We start from the raw sequence: 16,955 nt of genomic DNA, 5'->3' as shown, positions 1-16,955 counted from the left end.
GAGAAAGAATGATCTTTTACGCAACAGATGTATGGTTCATCACATTTAAGTTTGAAATTAGAACCAGAAGATGGTTTTACGGCTCGATTAGATCTAACAACGTTCAAGAATTTGGCTCGTGAAAGAAAGAATAGAGAACACGACAGTTTATAATACAAAATTTCCTACAAATTGAGCCGATATGAAACGACATTCTATAACGTCTGCTCTATGAAAAAACCAACCATATAACCGGTTTATGTAACTTCAAAAGATCTTCATGTTGTGGATGACCATGTCTTATTCAGTACAAAACTCCATTCATGGTACAAGAGTGAGTGAGAGGTTTTTGAAGTATCACGGATAGTTTCTCTCTTTATTGCTGCTTTCTGGAGGCAGTGATAGGCACTGCAGAATTGCCTGAACCTGCAAAACATCTAGTCGGAACTTCTCTGCAATCTGCTTGGCATCCAGTGGCCCATTGTGATCATCAGCCTTGCCCTGATGCAGAAGCATGATGCGCCGCAGCTGTGCCACATTTAAGGTCCCTGGAGGAGAAGGCTTCTCTTCGTATCTAGAGGAAACTGGCGTAGTATTTCGCAGTTTTGGCAATGGTCTTGTCTGCCTTTCCACAACAGCCGCCTGCAATATAGTCATTGAGTTTCATAAACCAGCACACACAACAGATGAACTGTTAATCTAGTGACGCTATCATTCATCAATAGAAGCACGATTTTTATCATCTAAACATAGGCATGTCAAAGAATACAAAGATTCAAGTTATAAGAATGAAATAAAACGACTACAAATCACCGCTAAGGCTTCTCTTACCACTTAGCATAAAACACAATCCATCAAAGAAATGCTTAGTCCTTTCTAATATTTGTTATCTAGTTAGATAGTAGATGCTCCAACACCATTTCCTTTGGATAGCTACACATTTTCAAAGTGCACTACAACAGAAAAACGAAAGAACAGTAAGGTATTTTAAAAATACAAGGAAACAAATTACCCAGAAATACTACAGTATCAAGCCATTGGAATGACAGTGAAGAGCTTAGTGCTAGAGCCATTCTCCAGTAAAGAAAACAATATGATTGAATTGAATTTTCTGATTTCTACTACTCAATAAGCAAATAAATCAGCAACTAGTGTAAGTCTTCGGTCTAACATTCACAGATAACAATTTGTTCAACATAATCGAAATCTTTCTTTTCTCAAAAAGATAAAAACACAAGCACCAAACAACTCTCAAAATCTCACCTCGCCCATCTCAGCTTTCCCTCCGGCCTTTGTTTTAACTCTTCCCAGCATTTGATTAAGCATAGCATCATATTGTGGGTCTCGTTCTTCAAGCACATTGCCCGTATTAACAGGCCGATTGCCCTCTTCAGAACATCACCAGATATCATAACGCACATCAGCATTCTCTCAGAAACACGCATCATGTTAATCTCAACTAAATATCAGATTCAAAACATAAATTCTGAAAACTCTAAATGAAATAATAATAATATTAAACAGGTTTTGTAAAAGCAAAAGCAAATAAGTGTCAATTTTATAACCATTTCTATAAAATTTACTTTATTACATTGCTTCACTGACAAAAAATTTGAGCTGATTTTTTCATTTATAGAGTTTTATGAGGAACAAAACGGAAGCTCGCTTACCGCGATGATCTCCACCGTCCAATGGACCGGTCCTCGAGATCTTCTCGTCGGTGGGAACCACACGTGGCCCCCTATCAACGACGTTCTTCGTTTTCGATGATGACGACGTCGTGGAAGACGAGGATGTAATCCTTCCAGATGCTCGACGAAATGCCTGACCCATTTTCCTTTTTTTTCCTGTTTCAATTAATAAAACTCAAAACGGCGCCGAATTGTTTTTATTCTCTGGCTTGATTTTATTCTGATGTTTCAAGGTGAGTGTACGGATATCAGTTATGTAATTAAGCTAAAACCATTAAGTTTGGGAAGAAGAAATGACGAAGAAGATGGATGTGGAGACCTCGAGCCCGGCTGCCAGTGCCACGTAGATGACTTCAAGACAGCCATGTATAAGGCCTTTTCATCCGCTTTTATACTTTGGCTTGGCCGCGGGGCACTTTAACATGTTCTATTTATGTAAGGCAATTATCATATAAGTCCTTACATTCTAGTTAATCTTTTCTGCAATGAGAAGTATTAAAGCGTCTCACTTAAGTACAAAAATTTTGCTCAAAACATTATGTAACTATTTCTTTTCAGTCACACCACACCACATCCCGGCTAAATTAAAACTGTTTCCCTTTTAAAATGTGCGGAGAGATTCAAATCCGAAAGACAGATATTTCACTTTCAATAACAAAAATGCAAAATCAACTTAAGTATTCTTTAGAACAGTTTGGTGACTCTATAACATTAATGAAAATTCTTTGCAAAAGAAACATTCATGAGTGGGGAAAGAAAATCAGAAGGAACCCATAGCGTCAGTCTTTGGGTTGGCTTATAATGTGACCTCTTTAGTCTTCACTTACATCACAAGGCAGTATGTGATCGGGATATAAACAGCATGAACAATGACCTAAATTTGTTGTCGGAAAGTGACCGGAGCTTCAATTCTCCCTGTCAAAATACCTTAGGTCCAAATACCAGCTATGGAAGAAATAACTATTAACTCTCATATGAAATAAGCTATGAACTTTCCTCTTCTGGTTTTTCTATATCACAAAATGACTGTAACATGTCAATTTCCTCATCATATGATCACATGATTATTCAATATCGCTACGCTCTTCATATCTCGCAGATACTGAAGAAACCAGGGGGAGTGATCATCTTCTACACTATATCAGAAATACAAAAGATTGCTGGAACTCGCATTATTGTTTTTATAATCAGCTATTGGTCAAGTCTGAATGCGAGACTTGAACCGGAAGTTCACTGAACATATTGCCATTATCATTACACAGATCATTTCCTTTTTCCTCTGCTGGTATATCTGGGATACTGCCACCAAGGTTCTCAGTAAATCTTGTCCTAGCGCGAGAACGACGAGAAGGTTCTCGCAGAAAGGAATCCCCAAATTTCCGCTTCTGCTTTGTGCTTAAAAATCCAAAAGCAAGAGCTTCAAGTGCTTTGGTGGTCAGTGGTCGGTTTCTTGTGCTGTGCCTCCGAGCATTCACTTCAGGCTGCTGCTCAGAGGTGGCCATATTTGCAGCGTCTTTCAGCGCATTGGAACCATTGGGTAACCTGCTTGCCTGATCAGGTTGTATTCCAGTTCCTTCCTTCAAGAAAGGTTCATCAGTTTCTGTCTCTGGAGATACAGGCAAGTTCAAATCGATCATCCTTCGTGGTGGAGGTTCCTCATAAGGATGTTCAACCCCAGAACATGTACTACCAATAGTGCCTTCACCACTTACGACTGGGCTGCCTTTAGATGTAGAATTGGTGAATGATAATTTCTCCTGAGATGGATCCGCATGAAAGGAAATATTCTCTCCAAAACTAAGATTACCTACACAGCATCTGGCTTCATCTTGTTTTAGTTCTGAACCCACTAAGCCACTGACGGTACTGCTTGTCTGAGTTCGATTACAAGCATTTAATCTCCGTCGTCGTTTCTTAACAGGGCCTAAATAAATACCATTTTCAGGTTTCAGTCTATGGTTCAATTGAGCATTTCTTCTCTTTCTCGGTCGCATGCCATTACCTATATTGCTTTTCTGGCCTGGGATATCTACAGCAGGTGCACTAGTCAAACCAGAGACAATGACTGGAAAGCTCCTGTTCAGATTCCTCTCAAAAGGTGCAATTATATTTCTTGGCTTTGAACCATTTTGCTCATTCCTAAAAAGACGCATGGTATTTGAAGAATCAGACTCATCTGTTGACTCCTCAGAAGTTCCAGAATCACTGTCTTCAGAATAGCTTCTCGAGATGGGATTATTCCTCATTTCAACTGGTAAATTTCTCAATTCTCTTACTTTCATTCTTCCCTCATTAGCCACACTAGTGTCCACAACTGTGAACTTCATGCCATCCATACCACGATTTGGAATCCGAGGTTTCAGATAACAATGTCGTTGCTGACCAGGAAAATCTTGCTGGTCCAATTTTGTTTCATCAGTCCACCCATTTTCTTCCTTGGTAATATCTCCCCCATCTGTTCCAATCTCAAGCTCAAGAAGCCCAGGTTCTGCAGCAACTTTACTCAGGACATCACTGACTGAATCAAAATAGTGGTCTCCCTTCACTAGTTTCCTTCTTGAGAACTTCTTCACACCTGGTATAAGAAAGACCAGAGAATGCTTGGAACCAGCAGCACAACCGTAATTTTTAGGCTCCTCTGAGTGCCACCCTCTTGCGAGCAAACGAGGCCACACAGCTTCCCAGAAGAGATCATTTGATCGGGCTTTGCTTAACCTGTAGCCTCCTGTTAAAAAGTTGACAATTTCCAAGGGACTAAGCATTGACCACGCTTTGCCTGTTGGTATCTCTGGACGGACAGCATGATTGGGCTTCAAAGGCTCCAGAGCCATGCCTGTAAGATCTTGCTTCCCCCTACCAATTCCAACTGCCTCCACAAGAGCATTCAACCCAACTTTATCCCTTAAATTTAAAACATATTTTTCTAGAGTCATTTTCCCTACTCCAAATGCTTTCGATTCCTATCAAGGAAAACAAAATGATGACAGGCATATCAGCTATTGCATCAAATTGTCAAATAAAGCAACAAGATACGGAATTTCCAAAGCAACCTGAAGTTTAAAGAGCAAAGTGAAACTAGTTGGGGACAGCATAAAAGTGGGGACCCGACAAATAAGGAAATACTTCCACAATGTAGATATGAATATGCATGTCAAGTAAATCTTTCTATATTATCGAAGTAGAAACAGAATGACAGGATAATTCCTTATCCTTTTTCATAGTTAGGTGGTATGCAGGAGCGGGTTACTTTAAAATAATTGTTAGACTTGTTCGGGGACTTGTAAACTGTGTGAAACTCACAATGAAAACATCAGATATGGCTTTGTACTATGGAAAAAATTGCCATAATCCTTATAACATAGAAAACAGTCCATGCTGAATTCAGAAACAAGCACTGGAAAACCAATAGCTAGTTTGGTAATCATAGTGTGAACTTGATATAATTGTTTCTGAGTTTGTCCTTTATGCAAGCACAAGATCAGGCCACATCATTTGGCAATTCTACCAGTATGATGTCATCAAAAAATAGAAATTTATGTCATGGTGTACCTCCAATAAAGTATTTTGGCATTCCTCTGACACATGGGGTAGCAAACGAGATAATAACTCCTGCTGTCTCAATCCTGTAAAAATCCTTTGTCCATATATACATTTTCTGCTTTTCATTTTGCGGCATTCTGACCACCTACGATATTTGTCAGACCGATAAAACTTCCCATAGTAGAATGACAGTATTTCCCCCATCCCCTTACTCTCAACAAATTTCTTCACCTGAAACAGGTTCTTCCCAAAGATATACAAACCAAGGAGAAAACTGGCTTCATCAATATCACTCCAGATTTCACCTGCAGAACCTGGAACTGGATGGTAACCTGTGCCTTCATTCTTCTTGTGCATTTCAATCTGTATTGCCGGTTGCAAAGCTAACATTGATGATTCTCTCAAGCTAAGTTCTCTGTCCAATGCAAGTCCCATAGACTCAACTTGAGGCTTTAAGTCATGACAATCGGAAATATTCTGGGTCACTCTGGTACATTCAGATACATTGGTTGGATCACTGGGAGCTACTACTGGTTCAAGTTTAATGTCCTCAACTTCCCCTTTGATCCACATTATTGATATGGGCAATCCAACTAAAACTTCATGGGGAATGCCACACAAGATTTTTGCATCAACTGAACAGTCACATTCTTCTAAAAGAGGTGGAATTTCAACCTGATACTCGTCTCCAATTCGAGGAAGCAACTCCGGATCTCTATAGTCATCAGACATGTCAGTAGTCTCCAGTGAAAGTAACTGCTCGCTGTATGCATCTTCAAGGATATTCTCACAATTATTTTCTTCAACAAAATCCATCTGCCACAAGGATTAGAAGAGACCGTGATTATGATACATTCAACAACAGCATTGGCAAAAGTATACATCACGTTCTTAAAGATAAAGTAAACCAAAGTTCAGAAGCTCGAAAATATATTTCCAGTTTTCGCTTAAATAACACAACATAAACTAGTATTTTTTCTAAAAAAAATAATAACCAAAAATTCCAATGTTCTGTCCTATTCCACAAAAAAGAGAAAGGCATATTCCATAGGAAAATCAAACAGAAAGTATTAAAAAAAAATTCCGAAAGTTTGTTACTTGAAGAAAATTTAACACTTCTAAAAAACTTTGTACATGTCATAAAAAAATAAAGATAAATATTATAAACGAAAACAATAATTAGTTGAAAATAATTAATATTTAGAAACAAAACACGCACTAACAGAATAGCAGTTAAAGAAACCAGATCCATTTTTTGAACCCGAAATGAACCACGAAGCAATCCCACGACAGTAAAACTGAAAACTTTACACAGAAATATTAGTAACCATTAAGCACGTCTATGTTCGATAACAAACACAGGATAATCTAAAATCTAGAACAAACAAAAAGCATTTAAAGTTTTTAACACTGTACCCACAATAATACAATAAATAAATAAACAACCCACAAAAGAAAAATAATAATAATAAATATAACAAGAATTCTACATGATCCCACAAAGCGAAGTACATTAAATCATTCAACAAGCAAAACACGATACAAAGAAATAAAGAATTAGTAATATAAAAAAGGAAAATTTTGATAAAGTTTCGCGTATAATAATGTAATATAATATAATATTAAGAATAAAAACACGTTAAGAAGCAAGCTAAAGAATCAAGTTAAGCAAATGGGTCTTCGTTTGTTACGCAACAAATTAAAAGCTTATAGAGTTAAAGATTAGAAACAAACAAAACATGAACGTGTACGCAGTTATGAGAGAGAAACACACTCATACACAAATATATATGCGTGTGTGCGTGTGTGTGTGCATATGTATGTATACACGTATGTATGTAGAGAGGAAGAGGGTACCTGTTGAAGAGCTTAAGCTTTCATGGCGAATGAAAATTTTAAGATATCTCAAAGAGGGAGAGAGAGAATAAAAATAAAAATGAGAAAGTCTTCTGGCTAGTCGCTGCTTTGCTCGCTTGCTTTTAAGGCCTTTATAAGAGAAAATATTTTACGAGTTTTGCAGTGAATTTTCTTTTTTTTTTTTTAATGTCGTTTGTTTTGCTGAAGAGGCTGTGTCTGGTCTTTAATCGGACGAAAAAACCACGTCCACACGCGCGGGTTTTAGAGCGTGGAAGAGTCCACGACCCGTTGCATGTCGCGACCGTAATAGTATTTTTGGCCCTATAGTTTTAATTATTCTCGATAAAAAAAAAGTTTTTTTTTTAATAACTTTATCAAATAGGTTATAAGTCACGGATAGTAGCCCTACTGAAATGATAAAAATAATCTTGTGATGATAAAATCTTAAAATCAGATATCACAATGTAACAATTGTATACCAACAAAATAAAGTATATTTTTATCTTTCTATTTTTAGTATCTTTACATCAAAATCGATAAATTATCTTTTATTTTGTCGATAAAAATTTCTTTTTTTTTACTGACCTATCCATATTTATAAGGTGCTTAAAGGTGTATCTTTATTCTCCTAAAAGAAATTATCATATATAGTTTTCTTTTTATTATAAAATATAAATTTTAAAAATTTCACGTTGTACATAATGGAACACTATAAGAAATTCAGCATTGTATTGTTATTTGAAATAACTAATTATGATAGTAAAAAATTATATAGAAAATCGAACCAGCTATCCTATAGAGCTAAAATATAGTACTTACATAATATTGTTAGTGAGGGTCTTTCTTTTTTTTTTCTTTTTCAAAGGTATTTTTAACACTAGTACATTAATATTTTTTTATCAATCTTTGGTTTAAAAGATAATGGTATGTCCAATTCATTAATTTGAAATAAAGTCTTTAAACAAATCTTGATATTTTTGTGTTTGATGAAATGAAAGTATGACATAATTTTTTTTTTTTAATATAGTTCAGTCATTTCATGTTATTTGGGACCTATTTTATACAAATAGAAGCCCCATACCCTTAATGATAAAATACAAGAAAAAAAGGATCCGAGTGTTATTTCTCCATATAGTTAATATTCTCATTAGCAAGCGCGGGATTCTGTAGAAGAAGTTCTTATCACGGCATTCTATTTCCCAATCATATTTTGACACGCGGGAATAGAGCCAAGAGGAATGAAAAGTAATGTTTGAGTAGAAGAAGCTGCAGAACATTTTAGTGGGAGGTAATTGTAGAGGAATTTCACAAGGAGCAAGCAAGGGTTAGACGTACAGCGTTCGGCGAAAGAACCGCGCGTGGGGTTATGTTTTCAGTGCAAATGGATTTGCATGTTTAAATGACCAAATTATCCTCGGTGGATTTTGTTATTTTTCTTGGGGTTGTTTTATAGTCTTTTCACATTATTATTATAATAATAAATTAATAATGGGTGAGTTCATTATCTTTTCCTTCTTTGAATTAATTAGGTGACGTCTATTTTTACGCATTTGGCAGTCTAAATTCCACGATGAGAAAGAGATCCAAAGGTTAACCCGCGGGAGGGTTTTGATGGATTTATACCGAAATTTCATTTGTGAGTGCTAGTAATTCAATGGGAAAAAAATAAAATAAATCTCTTATGGCGATATAACAACAAATTTTTGTTAATGGGTCTTTGGCACCGCGGTGAACCTCTATTCTCACAGTTAAGAAAGATTGTGAGGGTAGGGGTTTGAGTTCTCATAAACTCAAAACTCTCTCAATTAAGTATTATGTATGATTGTGTGAAGCTTATTTACAACTTTTTCTCCCTTGCGAAATATGAGTGGAGCAGAGACATCCCTCTTATGTGAGAGTTACTTATCTTAGCATGTACTTCATAGATTTAATATAACAATATAAGTCCTAATTATGTATATTTAATTGTAAATATCAGTTTAATGTCAATGTAAGTCTCAATTATGTAAATATCAATATAATGTCTTTTGTAATAACAGTTGTAAATATTTATGTAATATAATAATGTGATGTGTAATCAATATTAAAAAATAATAATTTTTCTTTTCTTCATAAAAAATGAGAAAGAAAATACTCACCGAGTAAACACCCACTATTGTTTAAATTATTATTTGAACTAAACACTAACTCAAGTAACCACGAAGGTAAAACACATTAATTGCTAGTCGAGCTGCGTCTAGAGGTGAGTAGAAGACTATTAAATTATCAAAAGTCATACAAAAAATTAAGTTTGATGGGATTGTAACATCAAAATATGACACGTTACTTATGATGTAAATATCTCAGTTAGATAAATCTACTTAATATTATTGTGTAAATTGTTTGTCATGATTTTGTGAAGGTGAGGTTATTTTAACTTAAATTCTTTTATTTAAAATTTTGATACAAATTTTGAACCATTGATTTCAAGCAATTCAATAGAAGATCTTAAAAAAGTCAAAGTTATTCATCTATCATTAGATTACTTGAATGCAATATCTCAAAATTTTAAGTTAAAATAACTCCACCCATTTTGTAAATACAATACACTCTTTGACTTAACTTGTCTCAATCTATTAATTTAAAATTTTATATGGGAGTACTTTAGATTATCGTTTTATAAAAAAAAAAATAACTGGAGATTTAAAAGGGCATATACTAATTGGTTAAGTTAGAAAATTTTCTTAAGGTAATCCAAGAGGTTTGGTTTCAGTTGTGAGTACAACTATTTTTTTTTCTCTTTTTTAACATAAGGTGAATAACTGTTTGAAAGGTACAATTAACTAAGATTAGAGTGAGACCATTTATGGTAACCATACTGATTAGAAAACAAAATTAACATCAAGAACAGTAAAATGGATTAATTGTTGACAAGGGGGGGAGCCATTTTGACAGAGAAGCAAAGAAGGTGGCGCAGCCAAACTGGTCCATGCCATAACGTGTCGTATGATTGGCTTGGCTTCAGCAAATTGAATAAATAAAAATACACGTATCTGAGCCCGGCGGTTACCCTATTTTGACCTCCATTCATTTTCAAATTATTCAACGATATTGCAAATTTGCAATGCATCCCCTTTCACTTTTTTAAATAGGGTAACCGCTATTTATTATTAGGCCTATTAATAAATGATTTGATGCGATTATGTTGTCTTTAGCTTTGCCGTTTTGTGAGTAATTTTCAGCTTGAAGGCAATTAGCCCGATCCTTTTAACATAAACCTTTCGAGTTAGACGATTGGCACTCTTCCAAATTTCTCTTAAAATCCTTTTTTTTCTAATTATGTTGCATTTGGTGTTGGAAATATTTATATTTCTAAATAAATACTTTTTTTTACTTGTAAATCGTTTAAAATTTCTCTCTCTAGAAATTTAAAAATAGTAGTTTCTCAAATATATAAATAATCAATATGAATAAAAGAAAAAATAAGGAACGGATCTTTTTTTTTTTTTAATTAACAACAACAAAAAAAACGAATTCAATAAAAATAATAACTCTCTAATATTTAAATTTGTGAATGATAATACATTACACTAACATTTTTTTTTTTTTTTGGAGCTCACGCGACGTCTCAAGTACAGTGTGTGCATCTTGTTCCTTTTCCCATTTCTTCTTCAGTTCCAAAAGAAAGGAAAAAAAAAATTGAGAGAAAAAAATGGAAAAAGAAAAATCAAACCTGTGAGAGATTTTGTATGTTTTTAAATGTAATTGTAATAGCAAATGAGTTATAGGAAACTTATGAAGTGGTGCTCATAGAGCAACTAAAACCGTTTACTATGGTCCGGTTGCTTATGGATACCAAAAGCCCAAGATTTAAAAGGGCTTCATCCTGGCCCAAAGAGAATTTTGGGCTTTCGTCAGTTCTATGCAAATTTTTGGATTTGAGGAGGAAATTTGGTGCGCAGAAGTTTCTCAACCACTCTCTTGAACTTCGAGGTAACGACTTGTTTAAAGCTTCTAGAGAGAGCTAGTTGGGATTGACAATTTAAGTGAAAGTTGTCGAAATTCCAGCTTATTATTTTTCTTTCATTGTCCATTGTTTTATTTTGGAAAGTTTTTTATAGTGTAGTGTTGAGACTTGAGATTGATAATTTATAGGAGCTGGAGTTTTTTTGTTTTTTCTCAATATTATTTTCTTTAAACACTGCCTCAACTTGTATTACTTTCTCAACTTTTATTTACTAACACGTCTTCAAATTTCCACTTTATGCCAATACAAGCCATAAGCACATCTCAAACATATGATCATTTGCCCTCCATTTGAAAATGATAGATTTGGGCTTTTGTTTTTTTTTTTTTTTTCGGAAGAGACAAGGGTGGGTGGAAATTAATGGATATTTTTCGAGGATTTAGATTGGTTATTACTCATTTTACCTTTAGTTGTCTTTTGATAGGTGATTGATAGAGACAAAAACAATACATAATACATGTAAATCATACATAATTAATATTTAGTAATGTAAACCCTAATAAAAGAGGATTAGAGGATCCATTTCTATTTGATTTCTTAAACTGGAGAGGGTGGAGGACTTCGTACTTCATTCTTTGAGAGATATATGTCACTATAATTTGAGTAAATTCTTATTTAGTCTTAATAGTTTAAGTCGATTGTTTGATTAATTGTTATATTATTTAAAACTACCCAAATGTTCCACGTTCCTTCACTCTCTATTTTCCAAAGTGAATGGATGATGCTTACAACTATAATATATGTTCCATCTGCTCATGCACATTTTGATTAATCGTGATTGTCGTTCATGGCAGATTTGCTGGTGTGGTAAACCTTAAAGATTAAAAAAAAAAAAAAATAGATTATCTGGATTTGGGGTGATTTAGAATTGCTTTCTGTCTTCAATAAAGTGTCATTACCTATAAATATATATATATATATATATAAAGTATCATTAACCAGAATATGCTTTTAAGATTACGGCAAGTGGGTACAAAAGCAAATGATACAGATAATTAATTTTATTTGTTTATTTTGTTGACTGAATCCAATTACTCATTCAAATTTAGAACCACCTTAACGTATTTATTCTCTCCCAAAACATTAGTGGACCAAACCCTAGCTAACTCCAGAATCCAGATCAAATTTTGATTAATTAATTAAATAAACAAATTTAATGGGGGGAAGAGGAATCTTTGCAAAAACGAAATGACCACCCCACTCACAGGATATTCATTAAGATTCTTTTTTGAGACTTTTAACTACTAGCTGGTGTTGTTAAATAAACATATTAATTTTGGTTAATTACACGTGTTAGTTTCCACTTGTTTTCCTTTTTTCCTTCGGTGGAGCCATGGTTCTGTTTTAATGGACCAATCCTGACGGAATCCTCGAAACTTAGAACTGTCAAATGAAAATCTGGATTGGTTTGTCTCATCACCATCAATATTCAATAAGAGTCCACTTCGCTTGCTATTTTATTTATGATGGAAATTTAAAGTTTCACAAGGAATACAGTGCATGTGTCTCTTTTGTTTTGGTTTTGCCAATTAGCTTTCGTGCATGCACTTCCTTTGACCACTAGAAAAAAAAATTTTAAAGGCGAACAAAAAAATATTGCTCAAAATTGCATAAAATTAAGTGACATCTCATCATCATGAGAGATGTCGACATCTTTGGGCTTCAGTGGAGCTAATTAGATAATTAACTCGTGTCCATAGAAGGGATTGTAAATTTTTTTTTTTTGATGCTTTTGCTGACTTGGTTCGACGGCTGATATTTTATTTGATGGGATTCTATTTCTCGGCCTCACCTAATTAAGCAAAGGATTAGTTTGGATTGCCCTTTGGCTTTTATAATGTTTTCTATTTTACGTGGGTTCATTTGCTTTAAATTTTTAAGTAATTTGTTTACTTTTTTTTTTTTTTTGGGATAAACTCCTAGAGCAAGCTCGTAGACAAAAATATTATTGAAAAGGGATAAAAGAGTACAAAACAGCTGCTCCAAGACTAGATAAGACTTACGAAACAAAACCAAAATTAAGAACTCCCCAAGAATTGATATGGAGACCATTGAAAAGATGAGAAATGTGATTCCATATCAGCTACTTTAAGTATTAATTGAGTATCCCATTTTATTAGTTTCATGCCTCCTACTTTAATTTACATGCATCTATTAGCTTTCACAGTTTACTTTGTGTTATTAACTTCTCTCTCGTCACATCGAAGTTTATTATTTAAAAACAAAATTTAATGAACGTATCATTTATTTATCGATTATAATATTTAGAGATGATCTCTTGCAATATAAAAGAAAGCCACTAAGCATCATAATTCTACCGCACACAAAGGGGTATCACTTTAATTAGTTGGAGTCAATTTAGAAAAGAAAAAAGTTCAATATATAATTGAAATAAAAGAATCGTAATCTTTCAGGTACAGATATATATTTTACAATTTACAAATAAACTATATATATTCACTACAATATTGATTCAGCTTAAGCAGAAACCAACATATACAAGTGGGCATCTACACTTGTAAAACATTTCTAATGCACAGTGCCCCATGATCTCAACAAAACTTTTGAGTTCATGGATACTAACTCAGACTATAATTATGCAACACAGCAAAAGTTAAATTTGTATAAACAAATGTTTGCTTACGTATCGGATGACGCAATGTTGAGTAAAACCTACGCTATTAAATTTTGAACTTAAAGTTCATTAGTTGAATCCACGCTAAAACATGATTAATTAGTTAGCATAATCCCCCACTTTTAAGCTTTTATTATTAAACTAATAAACATGCTTAATTAATTGAAGCTCATTGGCCGGGTGAACGTTTAATAAAGATTGAGTTGGGAAGGCTGTCTGTACTTAGAAACTAGAATCTGCGATGACTCACATCTTGGATTATTAGATTAATTTCAAATTAGTACCAAATACTGTCTCATCATTCCTTTTTCAGTTACTTTAAAAATATGTCGTGAGTGGACTTGATCAATGAATTTGGATTATGTTCTAACATGTCTTATTAATTAAATTCTCTTTTGATTTGAATTCTTTTGAATTTCTTAAAATTTTGAGCCACCTGTCCTTATATCTTTTGAGCTATTCTTCTTTTATTTCTTAGGGTTTGACAACAACTTTCAGTTAGTCGTCATATTTAAAAAAAAAAAATGATCAAACACATACGTGTAGATGACTCTATTTGTGTCAAATTAATGTTACTTTACGATTAAATTTATGAGTACATGGTAGTAAAATTATTTCCCACCATGTAAAGGAGAATACCACATGGACTGAAATTAGTCACAAGTATGAGAATATAAACATGAAGTTTCTAAATTCATGAATTAGATTTAGAGTATGAGTTAGACAATATACTATAAAAACTAAACTCATGCACGAGTGGACCATATTATCTTTTCAATCTCCTAATAAAGATCAGGCTAAAGAACAAAAGGAGCTTGAGATTAGCCTAACGTAACAAAAGTAAAAATAGGAGAATACATGTTTTGGGTCATTATTAAAATTATGAAGACCAATTAATTAAAATTGATGCCTTACCAAAATTTACCCAATCTTTCTACAGTACATTGTTGGTAGTTTGATGAAGCTCGCAGCAGAAAAGAATCATGGAATCATATGTAGATCCGGATGACAATTTTACAGATAAAATTATCAATTAAATGCCCCAATGGATTGAGTTTTGGGGCAAGCTGGCCCCACCTTTGATGTCGACCTAGTCGGCATCATGCCTTACTCACGTGTGAACATAAAGACATAACTTACAACTACCATAGGTTTATGTGCAAATAGACATATATACAAGTTTAATTATATGGATGTATGCACGAACGAGTGTATGTATGTATGCAAACAGTTAGAAGCACGAATAAATATATTATTCATAGTAATGAGCTTTTGACCTACTCAGTCTAAGTTTGATAAGACCAAGTTCGTTGTATCTAAAATGGTCGATAATACAGGAGCAGCTGGAGCTGGTGCTTCAAGTGATGATGGGGGTATCAAGGAGCAAGAACGGTTGCTGCCGATTGCCAACGTTGGCCGGATCATGAAGCAAATTTTGCCGGCGAATGCAAAAATCTCAAAGGAAGCAAAAGAAACGATGCAAGAATGTGTTTCGGAGTTCATAAGCTTCATCACCAGTGAAGCATCGGAAAAGTGTAGAAAGGAAAGGCGAAAGACTGTCAACGGTGACGATATTTGCTGGGCCCTCGGAACCCTAGGGTTTGATGATTATGCAGGGCCAATAAGGAGGTACTTGCATAAGTATAGGGAGTTAGAAGGAGAGAGAGCTAATCAGCAAGACAAGGCAAGCAATAGCAATAGCAATATTAATATTAATGAAGAAAGGGAGGAACCGGCGGGATCTTCGTATGGAGCTGATGATGAACAAATTACAAGGAATCAAGCCCTAGCTTCAATTTCATTTAAGTCCAATGTGAATGAAAGGAGTAATAGCTTCAACTCAAGGCGATATTAATTAATTCGTCAAGGTTTGGAGTAGCTACCGTAAAATGATCTACCGTTAAACCGATGATGATGAACAAGTTAGCTGTTGGGGGTTGTTTGTTCATATTATTAATTGTTGCTTTTTATTTTATGTATGGTATTTATGGATCTTGATCTTCAACTCTGCAATTAATTTTGGGATTAGAAGCAGATGCCGGAATTCCATTTTAGTTTTGGGATCAAGTGCAACACTTTTGGGACCTCCATCAAAATAGACTTTTGTTTATGTGAGCTGAGATATACACATATATATTCTTCAACTAATGCTTAAAATTTACACTTGCTTTCTATCTAAAGATTTAGGATGACGATGGGGTTACGTGGTTCTCTTATTCTTCATCGAGGTGCACGTTTGCAAGAAGACGGAAAGCCCTCCATATCACGAGGTCAGTTTGATTCATCAACAGCAATTTCATCTTTAATTTTCAGAGGATTTGTAGCAAATATGCAAGAGTCTACAATTTTGCTTAATGACATTTTGACTGAGTGCTATATTTGATTGAGAAATTTCTTCACTTAATCTTTTATATTTTTGACTGAGTGCTATATTTGATTGAGAAATTTCTTCCCTTAATCTTTTATATTTAGCGTCGACCGTTTAGAAATTATCATTACTTAATTGGTATATACCCAGATCTTCCTCTTCTTGTTTGGGTGCAAGTACTATCAACTACTCCCAAACATATTGGGTATAAAGTCACTGTCTATGTGGTTTTTCTTCTTTTCTTAGTTTCTTTTTTAATTAGTCCACATCTATCTACATATACTAACGTCTACAGTAATTGACCAAAGGTTAAATTGTCTGTACTAGGGTTAGGGTTTCGCTAACCCTCAATTTTGGGTGTAGGGGACCACAATTCAGCAGCTACACTCTTTAACCTCTACTGTTTGGACTAATGATAATGATACTAACAAAACCACTATTTGGTGTCGTAGAAATTTTATTTCGAGCCTCTTAATTTTAGCAGTGGAGTCTTTGCTTTCTGAGACTAGGGTTTCTATAGTTTCGCTACTTTATTAGTCTCTCGTTTTTTTCTCCCCTCCCTTTTGGGTTGAAAGGAGTCTTTAATGGTGAAGAAATTAACTTGGGCACCGACATGAGAAGATGCAACATAATAAAACGAGACATTATGGGAGACATGACAGATAATATTGAAAATACTGGCCAACCATATACTTCGATTCCGTACTATGACACGGTGATCTTCTAGCAGAAGAATATTATCTATTTGTTCTAGTAATTAAACCCCGAATGTCGAGTCAAAGTACAAAACCCAGCTCTCTTCTCCGTAACAATGGCTCCTTGTTTTCCGTCATAGCTAGATAATATTGGCAAGTGTACGCACAAGATTTGCTGCCCGAC

At 34.4% G+C, this 16,955-nt stretch overlaps 3 protein-coding genes across 3 annotated transcripts; 1 reads left to right on the top strand and 2 right to left on the bottom strand.

The window, feature by feature from the left end:
- Positions 1-87: 87 nt before the first annotated feature.
- On the bottom strand, positions 88-2,018 carry LOC102624174 (hypothetical protein). The gene is made up of 3 exons (XM_006489044.4): positions 1,650-2,018; positions 1,243-1,367; positions 88-621 (listed from the first exon to the last, which is right to left on the bottom strand). Exons 1-3 carry the CDS (start codon positions 1,810-1,812, stop codon positions 337-339), a joined length of 573 nt encoding a protein of 190 aa, XP_006489107.1. The 5' UTR covers positions 1,813-2,018; the 3' UTR covers positions 88-336.
- A 277-nt stretch (positions 2,019-2,295) lies between these two features.
- On the bottom strand, positions 2,296-7,236 carry LOC102624452 (uncharacterized). Its single transcript, XM_006489045.4, has 3 exons — positions 7,068-7,236; positions 5,220-6,026; positions 2,296-4,630 (listed from the first exon to the last, which is right to left on the bottom strand). The coding sequence occupies exons 2-3, from the start codon at positions 6,024-6,026 to the stop codon at positions 2,858-2,860; spliced, it is 2,580 nt and encodes an 859-aa protein (XP_006489108.1). The 5' UTR covers positions 7,068-7,236; the 3' UTR covers positions 2,296-2,857.
- A 7,738-nt stretch (positions 7,237-14,974) lies between these two features.
- LOC102624727 (nuclear transcription factor Y subunit B-4-like) lies at positions 14,975-16,004 on the top strand. Its single transcript, XM_006489046.4, has one exon. It carries the CDS (start codon positions 15,030-15,032, stop codon positions 15,561-15,563), a length of 534 nt encoding a protein of 177 aa, XP_006489109.1. The 5' UTR covers positions 14,975-15,029; the 3' UTR covers positions 15,564-16,004.
- The last annotated feature ends 951 nt before the right edge of the window (positions 16,005-16,955 follow it).

Source organism: Citrus sinensis, chromosome 1 (genome assembly GCF_022201045.2).
Source record: "Citrus sinensis cultivar Valencia sweet orange chromosome 1, DVS_A1.0, whole genome shotgun sequence".
In the NCBI taxonomy this organism is placed as follows: domain Eukaryota; kingdom Viridiplantae; phylum Streptophyta; class Magnoliopsida; order Sapindales; family Rutaceae; genus Citrus; species Citrus sinensis.
This window is presented reverse-complemented; position numbering and strand designations above follow the sequence as displayed.

What these genes read in the sequence shown, in the direction of transcription:
- LOC102624174 (XM_006489044.4), bottom strand. Translation starts at nt 1,812, where the DNA reads ATGGGTCAGGCATTTCGTCGAGCATCTGGAAGGATTACATCCTCGTCT. An exon ending in GGACGGTGGAGATCATCGCG is followed by an intron (nt 1,368 to 1,649) that starts GTAAGCGAGCTT and finishes GATGTTCTGAAG; the next exon opens with AGGGCAATCGGCCTGTTAAT. An exon ending in GGAAAGCTGAGATGGGCGAG is followed by an intron (nt 622 to 1,242) that starts GTGAGATTTTGA and finishes ACTATATTGCAG; the next exon opens with GCGGCTGTTGTGGAAAGGCA.
- LOC102624452 (XM_006489045.4), bottom strand. Translation starts at nt 6,026, where the DNA reads ATGGATTTTGTTGAAGAAAATAATTGTGAGAATATCCTTGAAGATGCA. An exon ending in GCCAAAATACTTTATTGGAG is followed by an intron (nt 4,631 to 5,219) that starts GTACACCATGAC and finishes TTTCCTTGATAG; the next exon opens with GAATCGAAAGCATTTGGAGT.
- LOC102624727 (XM_006489046.4), top strand. Translation starts at nt 15,030, where the DNA reads ATGGTCGATAATACAGGAGCAGCTGGAGCTGGTGCTTCAAGTGATGAT.